The sequence below is a fragment of the Vipera berus genome (assembly GCF_964194415.1).
Source record: "Vipera berus genome assembly, chromosome: 1".
Taxonomy (NCBI): Eukaryota; Metazoa; Chordata; class Lepidosauria; order Squamata; family Viperidae; genus Vipera; species Vipera berus.
In genome coordinates, this window is record NC_138202.1 from 71,031,205 (window position 1) to 71,047,032 (window position 15,828).

Genomic DNA, 15,828 nt, shown 5'->3' on the forward strand with positions numbered 1-15,828 from the left:
TAGCTTAACCAAACTTGCAACAAACCTCTGTTATTGTAGCCAGTCTCAATAAAAATAGTTTAGCCCTTTTATGGAATTGATTTTTCTGGTCTAGTCCACCTAGTAGAGCTAAGATCACGATGAAATGTGATATGATAGTGTTTGTAATGCTGTAGTAAGCTCTGTGATGCTGCTTTTACTCCCATTAGAAATTAATAGTTTAATAATATTGAGGTTAGTGATCTTTATGTATTTTATCTTATTTTACAGGATTTAGCTTTAAAGGGGCTTTTAAAAAGTAGGAAATAAGAAAATAAAGCAAAACAATTAACTATTGTTGCCTTCAAAACAATTACCTATACATACTCTATTCATCCTCCAAAGTTACTTCCCCTCTGCTAAGGACAAGTCAAAATTTGTTCCAAAACAGCATGTCTTGAGAGAGAGAAACGCACAACTAGAGCAGAATAAATTTCCAAGCACAATGCATAATTTATTATCCTGAAAGTTTACTAATATTATTGTCTGACAACAATTCAAGAACTTTGTGGAATTATAATTCTAGACATAGACCGAAAGTCAAATATATGAAGGTAATTCAAATATATAAGAGGTTGGTCTTCCATAGATGGCCAGCACTTCTGAAATGTTTACTTACTATTCTCAACATGATTACTATGGGTATGTAAGCAGAAAGTAAACTTATGTTGTTGTGCCTAGCAACTATGATAGCCTGCGGCAATACTCACCCAGTTTATCTACAGCTTTTCTTAGGTAGGTGACCATATAAATAGAGCCTGTGATTTCAGCCATTAATCTTTTTTTTTTATTTTCTAAGAACAACTATGAGGCACAGATATTCTTGTGTAAGCAAGGATTTTTAAATGCTAAGGCATAGGACCTAACAATTATTTAACAGGCTTTCTAGGAGTCACTTTGGGAATGCAAAGTTTAACATACTTGGAGGCCTTGAAAACTTGGCCAAGATATTCGTCTCTGCAGGGGAGGGCAAATGTGGGGCAGGTAAAGAAGAAAAAGGAACAAAGAAAGCTGTATTTTAAGAAATTCTCTTAAACTGCTCCTGATGCATTTTTTAATAAAACAAGGTTTATTACAGTACAGTATATGGAGGTTATGATTAATTCATTTTTCAAGGTAAGGTGGAACCAATTAATTAAATATAGAATCATGTTGTATTTTAAGTAAATACCATTTGAATCCATTTTAAGTAAATACCATTGAATCTATTTTAAGTAAATTCCCTTTGAATCCAATAACTGAAGACTAGGGAAACTCAGCAGTTCTTCCCCAATGTAAATGGAACTGACTACTTATTAGATTCAAGTGTAATTTCCACTTCCAACCATTCAGATGAGCATGCACTGAAAAAGCATAATTTATTCTATTGGTTTGCTTAATTATTTATTAAATTTTTAATCCCACTCTTATTACTTTATAAGTAAATCAAAGCATCGGACATATAATACTCCTTCCTCCTTATTTTCCATACAACAACAACCCCATACAATAGGTTGAGCTAAGAAACTGATCCAAGTCACTCAGCTGGCTTTCATGTCTAAGACAGGACTAGAACTCACACTCTCCTAGTTTCTAGGCCAGCCTCTTAAGTACTATACCAGACTGGCTCTCTTCATTTCCTACTCCAAAATTCCATTCTTCATAGTATACAACATTTCTGAAGAGATGAGTGTACTGACTTCCAGGGAACCAATGGTGGACGGGAGACAACCTTGGTAGATTGAGGAGCTGGTGAATGGAATTCCTCTCCAAAGTAAAGAGAAGACCAGAACTGCCCACAAGTGCTCCATACAGTGGTTCCCCATGAGAAGACTGTAAGACAATGGCCTCTATTGGGTTTTAGATTGCTGAGAATCAGGAAAGTCATCACTGCCCAAGCTGCAGTATGGAGCTTTTATGGAGACAGGATTTGCATACTTCCTTTCCTACTCACTACCCACTTGAAAACAGAACAAGGGACGGTTGTTGCTAGAGTATTTTTTTAAAAAATGGATTAAATGTTGGTGGTATATTTTAACTTTCTGACAAATCCTTTAGCTGACTAAATAAAGTTTGATCAATAAACCAGTGTCAAGGCTACTCATAATGCACCTCTACTCACAACTTGACAATGGAAACAAAGGGAGCAGGGAGGAGAATGCTTGGAATGTATTGGGAGCTGGGTGGAAGGTGAAGAATTTATGTGAGCCATCTGCAGCCTGAGAAGATCCTGATACTTCAAGGCCATGAGATGGGAACCTTCCAAAGGTGCAGACTGTTTTCACAAAATAAAAAGAACGTGTTCGATTGGTGGACAATGTACAATGGGTGGCCCAAATGAGGAAAAAGGGAAAATTAACTATGCCGTATTTTGCATGAAAACCTCAGAGCTAGCTTCGCTTCTTCTGTGCCTGTATAAGTATTTTACCAAGTTATACTCTTGGTAAAATAATGTCCCAGAAGTTTCTTTTGCTGCATATGCCAACAGGACAGTTGACACCAAAGCAAAATACAGATATACTCCAGTTACAATCATTCATTCAGCAACTGCTTAAAATTATTATGGTGTTCAACAAAAGGACTTACAACCAGTCCTTAAATTTCTAGCCAATGCAGCACCCCTGGGTCACGTGATTGCTTACCTTCTATGTCAGCTTCCCACAAGCAGAGTCAATGGGGACACTGATAGGGTAGGTCATTAGTTGCTTGGGTAAGTCTTCCCACAACCTTTCCTTATTCACATACATAGACCCAACAGTGTCCTCCTTCTCCAGCCTTTCCTCATTCATACTAGCATGAACCCACCAGTATTGTCCTTCCCTGGCCCTTCCTGCACTCACACTCATGCACACACACACCAGGATCCTCCTTCCCCAGCCTCCCTGTGCTTGTGCCTCACTATGACACACACCCCTAACTCATGCACAGCCTGTACCAGGCCTCACAGGACATTCCCCACCTCCCCTTCCCTCTGCTCCATATATGAGGCATCCTCCACTTTCTGCTTAATGACATATATGTCTCGGAGTTACGACAACTGGGGCTACCTCGACTTCTGTTACTAATCAATGCAGTCACGTGACATTGTACTTTATGACTGCACCACTTTGCAACAGCAATCCCAGGCCCGATTGTTGTCATAATACTACATGTATTTTTAAAAGTTAATGGTTCCTTATTTGTCTAATTTAGAAACTAGCACAGAAGTTATGAATGATGCTTGAGTTTCTTACCTTTCGGTAAACAATCATATTTGGAGAACTGTCCTCTTGCTCAGCAGTATCCATCTCACTGGATCCTTGGGCCATGATGAACACACCTCTTCCCAAACAGGCTGCAAAGGCGAGAATAGTATGCAATAGTATATTATAAAAAATAGCCTATAGAATGCATCCCAAAACCATATACAGATATAGCTGGCTGTTCTAAATAAAATGTACTCACCTGCCTTATTCCTGAAATAAATGTGCTCTGTCAACATATTCTATTATATGATGCCTGAAAGGATTTGATTGCTCTGATTGACAACCCAGTTGTAATCATTCTGTTATATGCTGCCCAAGCAATAATAAGTTTGTGGACTCCATTACAGTATAGATTTTTTTTGCTTTTGCTTTTTTAAAACTCCTGGTCATCTTTTAATGACAACAAAATCAAGTCCACATCCACACTGGGTTCCCTGGGATTTTTCATAAGAATTCTGCTATTGTGGATATTACCAGATCTCTGTGAAGATCGGTGGATAACTTGGTGGAAGAAGCAAAAAAAAAAAAGATTTACTCAATGGCAACTTGTGAATGAACCTTTTTTTATTGTCAAAATACAACCATGTATACATTGAGATTGGCTGAGCCTCCCTTCGTGCCCCCACCCCCAACTCATAGTGACAACAAACCCTCCATCTTATTATTATGTGTGGATATTCTAGGATACTCTATTGCTCTGCGTGAGCCAACACTCATAATGGCAGACAAAGCAAGCTGATTTGGTCAACAGCAAAGGATGTGGAAGTAGTCAAAGCCTCACCGCATCTTTGTATCCCATGGTCAACTGTAAATCAAAGCAATAGAAAGAACAGAAAGCGCAAGAATGGCAAAGAAGTGGGCTTATGACTTGTCAAGTTCTTGGAAGGAGAAAACACTTAACCTTTTTAGTATTTATTTTATTCTCCATGATACAATCAAAGCAGAAGCAGCTGATTATAATAATAAGAGGAAGCTCTCTAGAAACCAGCTTGGGAAAGAATCCAAGAACTTCTCTTTTCCTTGTATGCAGCCTGCTGCTTTCTTGTACCTCACGAATATTTAACCATTTTGGTCGGAGGTTCCCCTCTCTAGTCTGACAGGAATCACAAAGGTGGGAGGATGGTGACATCACACCAAGGGAGAAGATGCCATGTCACCAGCTCAAGTTTTATGACTGATTTTTCAATTTTATACCACAGTTCAGAAAAAGTATCACTAAGTCCAAGAGGTCATCCAGTGACAAGCAGAATAAAAAAAATGATTTTCCTTCAGAAAATAGATGTTTCTTCCAGAAAGAGGACATGAAAGTAGGAGCATTAAACTATATTAAACTAATGCAATGAAACAATGAGACACCAAAGAGCCTTGGTGGAGCAGTGGGCTAATGCCTCCTTAAGTAACACCAGCTGCCTGCAATTAGTGCAGGTTCGCATCCTTCCGAGGTAGGTAAAATGAGGACCCAGATTGTTGGGGGCAATAAGCTGACTTTGTAATAATGCCGCTTGGGGGTGTGTGAAAGCCCTAATAAGCAGGCATATACATAGAATGAAGGCTATTGCTAAGCACATTGATTTGTGCTTTAAATTGTAAGCCGCCCTGAGTCTTCGGAGAAGGGCGGGATATAAATGGGATTAAAAAAAAAGAAAAGATTTTTTTCTACAAGATTGCATCACTAATAGTGATGAAGTGCAACAATAAAACTATTTAAATATGCCAGGTGATTATATTCATGCATGATAAACAAAATATAGAAATATTAATGGAAAATTAAAAATGTTAACAATAATTTGCATCTGCCTTCATAATCAATGAGACACCAATCTTTTAAAAGCGATCCAGAAAATTAAAACCTGATACCTTTAATGTGTATTCTGGATCATTTGGAGGAAGATACTATCTCGGTTGCAATCAAGCATATAGGACAGTATGCTACTGAATAATGAAGACATGTAGCCTCTATTACTCCAATCAATAAGAGCTCTAATATCTTAACAGTGAATCTGTACTTCATCTTTTACACACTGAACTCACAATTATTTCATGGTATCATGCAGTCAGCCAATAAAATGGGGGGAAAAACATTTCAGAAGGAAGCATTGTAGAGGTTGCTATGTGACATTACTTCCCAGACAGTGCTTCCCAGAATTTCCCAAAATTGGGTAAAAATGGTTTCTCTTTGGATAACAACACATGAACCCATTAATGGTTTTGCAGAGCTTAGGTCAAGCAGTCACCGCAAAATGTTATTTGAAGAAAAGAAGAACCATTTGGAGTCTTTACTGTTAATAACTCAAAATGAATATCCTGAGTAGCTGGGGAGGCCGTGATGCAATTATTGTTATTTCCAAGCACCTACACAGTGTGGGAAGTTGGATTTTTCACTCCAGCCTTCGTAAAGGGCACAAAATGAGACTGTTGCTGAACTCCAAAAATGGTTTAGGGTAAGCAAGGAAAAAGATTGGGAAGCACTGCCACATGCCTTGATGGGGAACCATGACCCCTTTATGACTTGTGGACTTCAACTCCCAGAAATTCTGGGAGTCAAAGTCCAAAAGTCATAAGAAGACCATGGTTCTCCATGCCAGACTTAGTCAAATATTATAGTGACAGTATAAAATGCTTGAATATTTTGGTCTCTGCTGAAAAAGATGGAAAGCAGGTTTTTCTTTCCAAGAAAAATCTTGCAAAAGTGACTATACTACCCATGCTCCCAGTGAGTCTTTTCCATTACACTAGTGTTTAGGCAGAAATAGGTCCTCTTTGAATTATATAGAGAAGAAGTACAAAACAAAAATGCCCAATTAAATATTTAACAATAGATGTTATTTCCCATGCAATATAAAACCAAGAAATTACTTCTATTCCAGAATATCAAAATACAAGATGTATTAAACTCTGTCATGACTGCATGCATGCCTAATTAGAGAAAGAAGGAGGATAAAAGGGAACATTTATTATTTTTGCTAAAAAGCAAAACCTTAGAAGAAAAATCAGTCCATAACCAAGAATTGTTTCATCATTTAGCTAGAAGATGCAAAAAATGAGATCTCTTATTTTATGCCTGAAGATGAGGATGTTTAAATAAATCAGAGTACTTTCTCATGCAATCTTATACATGAATATTTATGAGACAGTTCCACTGTGTTCAATGGGACTTTCTCATAGCTTAGTTAGTATATCTCATTAATGAATTCAGTAAGACTTAATTTTGAGTAGACATAGAATTGTACTTGGTTATTTTTAACACCCAGAAAACTATCCACTGGGCAGTGATTTAGATTCAAAAGGCAAAAAGAGATTTAAAGTGGACATTGGCCACACATGTACTGTTGGAAAGAGGTTAAAGCAAGTTTGTCCTCATCTAGGCTCTTGCAAATTGCAAAACAATCCTGCAAAAAGTATGCATTTGTCTTAAGGAGTTAACAACCAGCACTATATGTACACCCAGACATGCTCCAAATCTCATTATGTCCTTCAAATCTGGACCTCAGTACAACCCTATGAAGCACTTTAGTTAAAAACAGGACATAATATGTGCTTGCAAATGAAAATATAAAATTTACTTCAAATTCAACTGCCCCAACTCATTAAAAAATTGCATTAAGAACTGGATGGAATTATGCAGAAAGATGCAGATCTGATATATAACATAAATGGACTGCATTTATTATGATATATAATTTATCAGGTAAAATATGCTTCCATTCATGGACCTATGGACTAAGGTGAAAAAAATAGAGTGGCTTGGAATATGCTCAAAACACATGCTAAATTGACGTGAGAGCTGGGGCAATTTGATAAAATATTTTCATCCCAAACGTATTTCCTGCTTAAGCAACAAATCTTGGAAACTGGGAAACTGCAGAACAAATAAATAATTATTCCAGCTCAAATTTCTCTACCATTTTGTTTCCTGAAGCAGACTGGAATTACCACAACCCATCATAAAACAATACATGGGTAAAAGCTGCTTCAAATGTTGCTTTCCCCAAGCTACTGTTTCTGTATGTTTGGATCACAATTCTTGCCTTCTTCACCAACAAGTCTGGAGAATGAGGGAACCTGTGCTGGTTCTGTAGAATAGCATATGTCCTAAGATCCAGATGACTTCAACCCTGCTAGTTTTTCATAAGGAACTGAAGACTTAGTTTTCCTCCTGGGTATAGGCCAATAAGTTAAATCGGCCCTACATATATGTGCTATTCCAAGCATAAATGTTTTAACTTTTGTTGGATATTTGTTGCTGTATTAACTGGATATTACTCACCAGTGCTGCATAGCCACTGACCATACAATTGAATAAATGAATACACACATTTGGGCCCAACAGATTGGGAAGGACTGCTCTAATCTTTCACATCTGCAAAGTTCACCTTCGCATTCAAAGGACCACTATTAAAAGCAATATTTTATGGGAAAATCTTCCTTTACCTGCCATAGTAGGTATCCTAGAATCAGAGCTGGAAGGGACATTAGAGGTCTTCTTGTATCATGGTGATCAGAACTGGATGTAGTATTCCAAATGTGGCCTCACCAGTGCAGTACAGAATGGTACTATCACTTCCCATGTACCTGAAGTTATCCCTCTGTTGATGCAGCCTAGGCCCTAGGACTATGCTGGCTTTTTTGGCAGCTGCAGCACATTGCTGACTCATACTTAAGTAGTATCCACCTGAACTCCTAGATCCATCTCACAAACTTGTGCTAGGTACTGCTTATCCTGTACCTGTGCATCTGATTTTTCCATCCATAAATATAGGACCATGCTTTTTCTCATCACTGAACTACATCTTGTTGGAAATGTTATTCCATGGATGAATACCATGATTTGGGCACTAAAAAATATTACCCTAAAGGAAGTTGACCTGCTGCCGGCGTCAACTTCCCTCCGCCCTGTGCATTCCCACAGAGAGGGCCTCCTCAGGGTGCCACCGGTCAGAGAATGTCGCCTGGTGGCCCCCAGGGGGAGGTCCTTCTCTGTGGGCGCGCCGGAATTGTGGAACCGTTTGCCGGTTGAGCTCCGGATGGCGCCCGACCTCCGCACCTTCCGGCGCGATCTGAAGACTTATTTGTTCGAACAAGCCGGCCTGGCCTGATGGGGGATGGGCTTGGTTTTTATTGTGGTTTTAAATGTATTTTAATCTATTGTTAACTTGGGCATTTTGTTTAATTCCTTTTTAATTTTTGTATTTTGTATTTTATATGTTTGCCCTGTTCACCGCCCTGAGTCCTTCGGGAGAAGGGCGGTATACAAATAAAATTATTTATTTATTTATTTATTTATTTATTTATATTATCAACAATTCAAGATATATCTCAATGGCCCAATTTGAAATGGCATACTCTACTTTAATCTTCATCAGCTCTAAAAACTAAAATCAACAACAGTGAAATCTTTTTTTATCACTAGTGATCTCAAATGAATTTATCAATACACCTTAGCAGGGTTTTTTTTCTCATAGAACGCTCAGAACGGAGTTCCGGCACCTTTTTTCGATGGAACCTTGTAGGGTAGGCAAGGCGGGTTGTATGACACATGTGAGTTCCGGCACCTTTTTCTTTTACAAAAAAAGCACTGCACCTTAGGATTACTGGATTTATAGTTCTACACAACTCACCTGGAAAACCTAAAGTAGAGAGATTAGAATGCTTCAGACTGATTTTACGAAGGTCTAACTACCAAAGATTCTAACAGGGAAGTTAATCCTTGGGGAATGACTATTCCAGTTTGTCTGAATAACATTTTAAGTCAGCTCTGAATGACAAGAGGGAAATGACAATTATTTATAAGGGATATATTTCAGAAAGAATGGCTGGCCAGGTTGTATAAACTGGGATGTATAATTGAGTCCAATGGGACTCTATGGGGTTGATTTCACCTACTTGTTTTTTCTGCAGGTATTCTGTCTTTCAATGTTTTATCTCCAGGTCAGAGCATCAGTCCATCTATCTACCTTAGTACTGTCTAAGGTAAACTCTTTAAAGCTTCAATCAAAATCTTTCTCTGCCCTTACCTAGAGTTTCCTGAATTTTTAAAATAGAATGCTATATAAATGGGATTAAAATAAAAAAAATAAAAAAATAAAATAAATGCTAAAAAATTAAAAACCAATAAAAAGACCTCCAAATAAATAGGAAAGCAAAAAACCCAAAATTATACAAGAGCAAATATAACCTAATTTGTGAGCATATAATTTCTAAACTTTAGGAAACAGGTGAAATGTCCATCTTTAATATCTGTGTCGAAATGGTCATTTTCATTTACTCCATTAGGAATTATTTTATTAACATATCTAAGACTGGAGGCCAAACATAAGTAAAACACTACTTCATGAAAGGCTTCTTGGTTAGTGTGTTAATTTTTCAGGCAATTTTATTTCCAATACTTTTTTTAATACCACTTATCCAAACTAATATGTATGTAATTTTGATTATTTTAATTTTATGCTAGAACTTTGTGAGATCTAACAAATAACTAAATTTAAGTAGTTGAGTTCCTAACAAAAGAGAAACCTCTCTCTTTTATACATCTAAAGAATTGCTATGTCACTATATTTCTTCATTGCTAGCAATTGTGCATTAAACCTATGGTTTAATTGTCATCTTATTCTTTAATCTTCTACTTATGACTTCAAATACTGTTGCTAGGTTGATGTTTACATAGAGCATTGGGTAAAAAGAGAAATGCCTTGCTTTTGTGTATTCACTATTATCTGTATGATTCAAAATTATCTAACATGCTTATTCTTAACTGAATAAAATAAAATATTCAGTTGGAAAGGAACATACCTAACTCCTGAGCCTGGCTACAGATTTTATTTGACATGACAACTTGTCATTTCAAAATAGGACTTGAAGATTGGCTGATGTTGTGATTCTGACATTTGTGAGAAAACAGGACTGAGAATATTAGCTTTCCTGTACTCTGTCCAGATTTTCAGTATCACTTTGTAGCCTAATAAAATTGCAGTTGCTTATTTCTTATGTGAAATCATCTTCCCCTGAGGAATCACTTCTGTTTCAGAAAATGAAGTGATTCAGATTTGTCAATAGAGATGTGCTGTCAGTAAATTGTGATAGCCTTTTCACCCATCTTCACCACTGGAAATAAGGCATACTGATAGGGCTGTCATAGTATGCCTTATTTTAATTGGGATGCTTCTGACATGAATAAACAAACAAACCATTTGAAACCTGAAATCAACCCAATCTTGACCTGATATGTAAAAATTAGGATGTGGTGGGGCAGTGTTCCATGAAATTAAAATCAGATCCAAATCCATAGAAAGCAGGTTAATATTTGGAATACGTAAAGAATCTGAAAGTTGAAATGCAAAATATTTTCAAACATAAAAGTCACTGCTTTTTCATGTAATGCTTTCATTTAATATATTCATTAGAGATATGTCAGTTAAATGACCTATAATTTTTAATGTCTTAATCACAATAAAGTGACACAATACAAAGAACTTGGTCAACAATCATGACAGTGCAGCATATATATCAGCAATTTTAGTGATCCTTGTATTTTTTTTCTTTGCACAGAAAGCAAGACGCTTGTGAAATGTTTTGCCATCACATCAAAATATATTCAGCTAACCTGAAGCTATTCAGTGCTCTGTCAAAGAGCAAAATAGCCTTCACTTGAAAATACTTCCTATCATTTTCATTACTCTGAAAACAGCTAATATTAATATGGAGAAAAAAATATCTCCATCTCCTCTCATGTATTTATAAAACTGGTATCATCAAAGAGAAAGAGAATGTGTTCTTTTTGTAGTCTAGCCACACCAGATATTTACCCATATTTAGACTTGCTATTCTTGTTTGTTGGGAGAGACAAGAAACATCAGCATGATTTTGCTATGCATGTTCAGGTAGAATCTAGAGACAAGAACTCAGTATATCATTGACGGGATAAAATTATTGGTAGAACTCTGGAGGTTTTAGCAATATCAGAGGCAAACAGCCTGTATAAAACTACAGCTTTACAATGCAAACATCAAAATCTGAACTTCCTGAGACACGGCTGAACTAGCATTTAATTATTTTAAAGCAGTTGGCCTGATTGTCAGGCCCCTTTTTCCTCCCCCAAGTTAGCTTCCAGATGAATCTGGTGAATCTGAGCTGAAATGTAGCCTGCATTTTCCTGTTTGGAAATGTTACTGAGAAAGTAGCTGTCCACAATCCAGAGAGCTCTCGCCAACAGTTTCCACAAAACAACCAACCCAGCTATTACACTTCTCCTTTTTGCTACCGCTAGTTAGCCAATATCTGATTCTTTAGTACCAGCATTAGATACCAAACCTTCAAAGAAGATTTGAAGCTAACTAATCTCTAGGGTTGTGGAAAAGCCCTTTCTCAGATCCAAGCAGAGCAACTTGTTTACATTCTCCTGCCTTTTCCCCAAGGAGTTTAAGGCAGCTTATACTGCTCTATCCTGTCCTCCTTGTTGTCATTGTATCCTCAGAGAAATCCTGTGTGGTAGTTTAGCTTATTAATTCAACAGCATACATTGAATATCATGAACCTGGGAATCTCTATTCTTAATCCAGAAATAAGCAGCCTCAACTGTGTGGGTTTTTTTTTTGTTTATTCCTAAAAATATTGTGAGAAATTGGTATTCTGCAAAGAAAAGAGGCAGTCTCAAACATATTGACGTAGTCTCTTAACACCTTAAAAAAAATGATGGAAGGTTGCAGCCCAGAGCTTTTTTCATTAATGTTTCTACCTGCTCAAAAAAGTGGGGCAATGAAAATTTCCTGAGGATTAAAGAGTAAAGGAGACTTTCATCAATTTTCTTCTAATAAATGAGAATTTTATAACCAGACATAACATTCATAGCACCTATTTCTTAAAGAGGCAAGACTCTCCTGGCTGCTTTTTTTACAGACCACCTGTCACATGCTCTCAGAAATTCAGCTAGCCATCCCCCTCATTTTCTTCTCAGCCTTATTTCAAAACCCAACCACACTGGGTCATTTTGAAAGCCTGAATGCCTTCATACGCTAGGTTTAAATGATACAGGTGTGCTGTGTAATATTTTGGGACACATAGCAAATGGAAGAAGGCTGGTTTGAAGGCCTCTATGCCAAATAAAGTAACATTTTTTTCAAGTTTTTTTTTCTGGAAAAAAAGCAATCTGCACCCAAAATTTTAGACTTGCTTCGGATGGTATTATCTAAAGGCAACTTTCTGGCAAACTGATAAATATCTAAACCTCCCCTAAGTTTAAGAAGAAAACACTAGACCAGGGGTAGGCAACCATGAGTCATAAAAGAGCCAAGGTTGCCTACCCCTGCACTAGACTGAGAGAGGCTGCAGTTCCAACATTCCAGCTGCTTATCCATATCAGTGCTTCTAAAAGAAACACAGGAGTAAGATATTGGATGTTATGATAATGTTTTCCACGCAGAGTGATACCTCGGTACTCATCGTTAACTGGCTTAGAGTGGTGGTGGGGGGGGGGAATGCAACATGTACCAAAAACAATAACTAAACAAATTTCTCCCATAAGGAAACCAAAGACAATGCACATTTTTAAGGCAATACATAAAAAGGTAGGGTTGTATATCATTACTTTACATGATAAATAAACCTAAAAATTAATAAATCCTTAGATTAAATAAAATAAAAACTTCATTTTACCTGTACTGATAAAGGGGGGGGGAGGGCAAAAATACACAAAATGACCACAGAAGCTAAGACAAGACCGTAAGGGGATGTGCACAGGGAAAGAGCTACCCCAAGACTAACACGTGATCCTTTGTTTCCGCTGGAAGTCACAAGGCAACTGCTATTAACAAGTCCTAGCTTTGCATCGAGTATCAAATAAATGATGACTAGCGGGACAAAGTTTTCTCATCAAAAATGCATCGAGTACCAAATACGATGAGTTTCAAAGCAATCGAGTACCAAAGTATGACTGTAGTGTTGCAATTTGCACCTCTTAGGAATGGGCAATGTTTAAAAAGTGTGATTTGTTGGAAGCTTTATTTCAGTATTGACCAGGTTTCTGAGAATTTATGCCTGACTTGGAGAGCTGTGAACTACAAAATATTTCAATCAAGGATGGGCAAGATGTAACCATCTAGGTATTATTGAACATTAACTTCTACCAAACACTCACCCCGTGTGAAGATGAAGAGAACTGTAGTCCAATAACATCCATGAGCCCCTGCTTGGTCCTCTCTAATTAAGACAATTATGCTCAAATTCTTACTTATTCTTCCTGGTTTTCTGTTTGAAGTGACAGTTCCCCCATTGCATTCTGGGCCTGTAATGATAGACCCAGATTCAGTTCTAATCATGGACCTCTACTACTTTTGGACTACTATAGAGTTGGTTTACAGACTGAGAGAGATGGGATATAATTTTAGTAAATAAATACTACACTTCAAACAATTTCTTAACTGAGTCTGTCTCACAGGAGTGTTGGGAAGATGAAACTGAAGGGGAAATTCTGTCTTGAGCTTCTAGATGAAAGCCTAGATCTAAATGAAACAAACAATAGTATTTGTTTTAAATTCAGAGTCAAATAGTTTCATATTTGTTCACTGAGAATGTAATGGTGGGCCTACTGACAAATACAGTCACGATACAGAAAAGACAACAAAAAAAAAGAACCAGGGATAAAATTAGAGCATACGCAATTAGATAAAATCCTCCTAGGAACAGAAGACCAAATGATTAAAAAGATATATCAATATCTATTAGAACAAGGTATGTTAGAAGACGCGGTGGCTCAGTGGGTTAGGACGCTGAGCTTGTCGATCAGATGGTCGGCAGTTTGGCGGGTCGAATCCCGAGTGCCGCGTAACAGAGTGAGCGCCTGTTACTCGTCCCAGCTTCTGCCCACCTAGCAGTTCGAAAGCACGTAAAAATGCTAGTAGAAAAATAGGGACCACTACGGTGGGAAGGTAACAGCGTTCCGTGCGCCTCTAGTCATGCCGGCCACATGACCACGGAGACGTCCTCGGACAAGCGCTGGCTCTTCGGCTTTGAAACGGAGATGAGCACCGGCCCCTAGAGTCGGAAACGACTAGCACGCATGTGCGGGGGAACCTTTACCTTTACCTATGTTAGAAGAACAGGTAAAAGAAACAATGTTAACCTGGAGTAAAAATTTTGGTTACAGTATTGACCTAGATAATTGGCAATCACTATGGGATAGAAACAGGAGGTTAACGCTAGCCACCTCCTACAAAGAGAATCTGTACAAGATGTTTCATAGATGGCACCTTCCCCCCACAAGGCTAGTAAAAATAGATTTAAAAAATCTCAATGACATGCTGGAAATGCAGAAGGCTTCCAGGGACCTACTATCACATGTGGTGGGAATGTCCAAAAGCGCAAAATTTTTGGCACTGGATAAAACATTGGTTGGAAGAAATATTATTACAAAAAATTGATTTAAAACCAGAAACCTTCTCATTAGGGATTATTAATGATAAACTCAGCAAAGCATCTTTTTACTTATTATTGCATATTTTAACCGCAGCAAGATTGGCCTATGCCCAAAAATGGAAAAGAAAGGAAACCCCCACTGAAGAAGAAATAATAGATAAAATTTTATCCTGCGCCAAAATGGACAGGTTAACTCTAGAGATTAAAAATAAAACTGAAACAGAGTATTATGAAATTAGGAAAAAATTGTACAATTGGTTAGAAATAAAGAAGAACGTTGAGATGACTATCGATTGATTAGTTGATAACGTAAAGACTTCTTACTAGCACCTATATCAGGACACAATTGAAAGATATTTAAGTACAACGTAGATGACCGAAAGATGGTTAGCCAGAAAATTTACAGATGTTATATGTACATTTTGTCATACTCTGTCCCGTCATAGAATGTATGTTAATTTTCTGTTTTTCTTTTTGTCACATAAGGTAATATTAATAGCAGTGCTGTAGCCAGGGAAGTTGAATCATGTCCACTTTTGTTTTTAAATGTATATTTAATTTTAAAAAAATCAATTAAAAAGAATGTAATTGTGATGTGCTTGTCAACATTTTTGCCACAGGCTAAATCAATCAATCAATCAATCAGAATTAAATGTTCTCAGGGTGTCTCTATGGAATAGTATTGGGCACCTATGCTCCTTATTGTGTATGAGCCTCTTGTGTTGGTGATTTTATTCTCAGAAACAGCATAACAGTGGGCCAAGAGTTACTTTAATATACCCATCAGATTAGAATAATGTATCATCTTACTCCATCAAGAAGCAAGGATGCCTTCATGCTGCTCCCAAAACAGTTTGTAAAAGGAAAAAGGCTTGGTTGGGAAAATCAGTCTACCACACTACAGAAAAACCAAATCAAACCAGGGGTAGCCAGCATGAAATTGCTTGCACTTATATAAAAAGCTTTCCACATCAAAGCTTAAACAAACAAACGTCTCATCCATCCAAAGAGTTCAGGAGATCCAACGTTTAGTGGGTTGTTCCGTAAGAGACTAAAGAGAAGTGGATCTGTGGTAGTCCTTGCAGCTCAGAGTCCTGAAGAGGACTCTCAAATGGTTCTCTTTTTCTGTGTTCACATTACCATTGCACACTCATTGTTGTTGTTGTTGTTTTTCATGGGG

The 15,828-nt window shown here is 37.4% G+C and overlaps 1 protein-coding gene across 5 annotated transcripts in view; it reads right to left on the bottom strand.

Moving 5' to 3' along the window:
• The window catches only part of RGS6 (regulator of G protein signaling 6), a gene marked incomplete at its 3' end in the record, with an annotated part of 231,505 nt that extends 228,215 nt beyond the window's left edge, over window positions 1-3,290 (bottom strand). For 3 of the 5 annotated variants that reach the window (XM_081315536.1, XM_081315538.1, XM_081315537.1), the window contains exon 1: window positions 3,231-3,265. In XM_081315536.1, coding sequence (XP_081171662.1) covers window positions 3,231-3,248 — 18 coding nt within the window. In that variant the 5' untranslated portion in view covers window positions 3,249-3,265. Of the gene's footprint in view, window positions 1-3,230 lie in introns of all 5 variants that reach the window. The other 2 variants (XM_081315534.1, XM_081315535.1) reach the window with 1 other exon arrangement.
• Window positions 3,291-15,828: the final 12,538 nt, after the last annotated feature.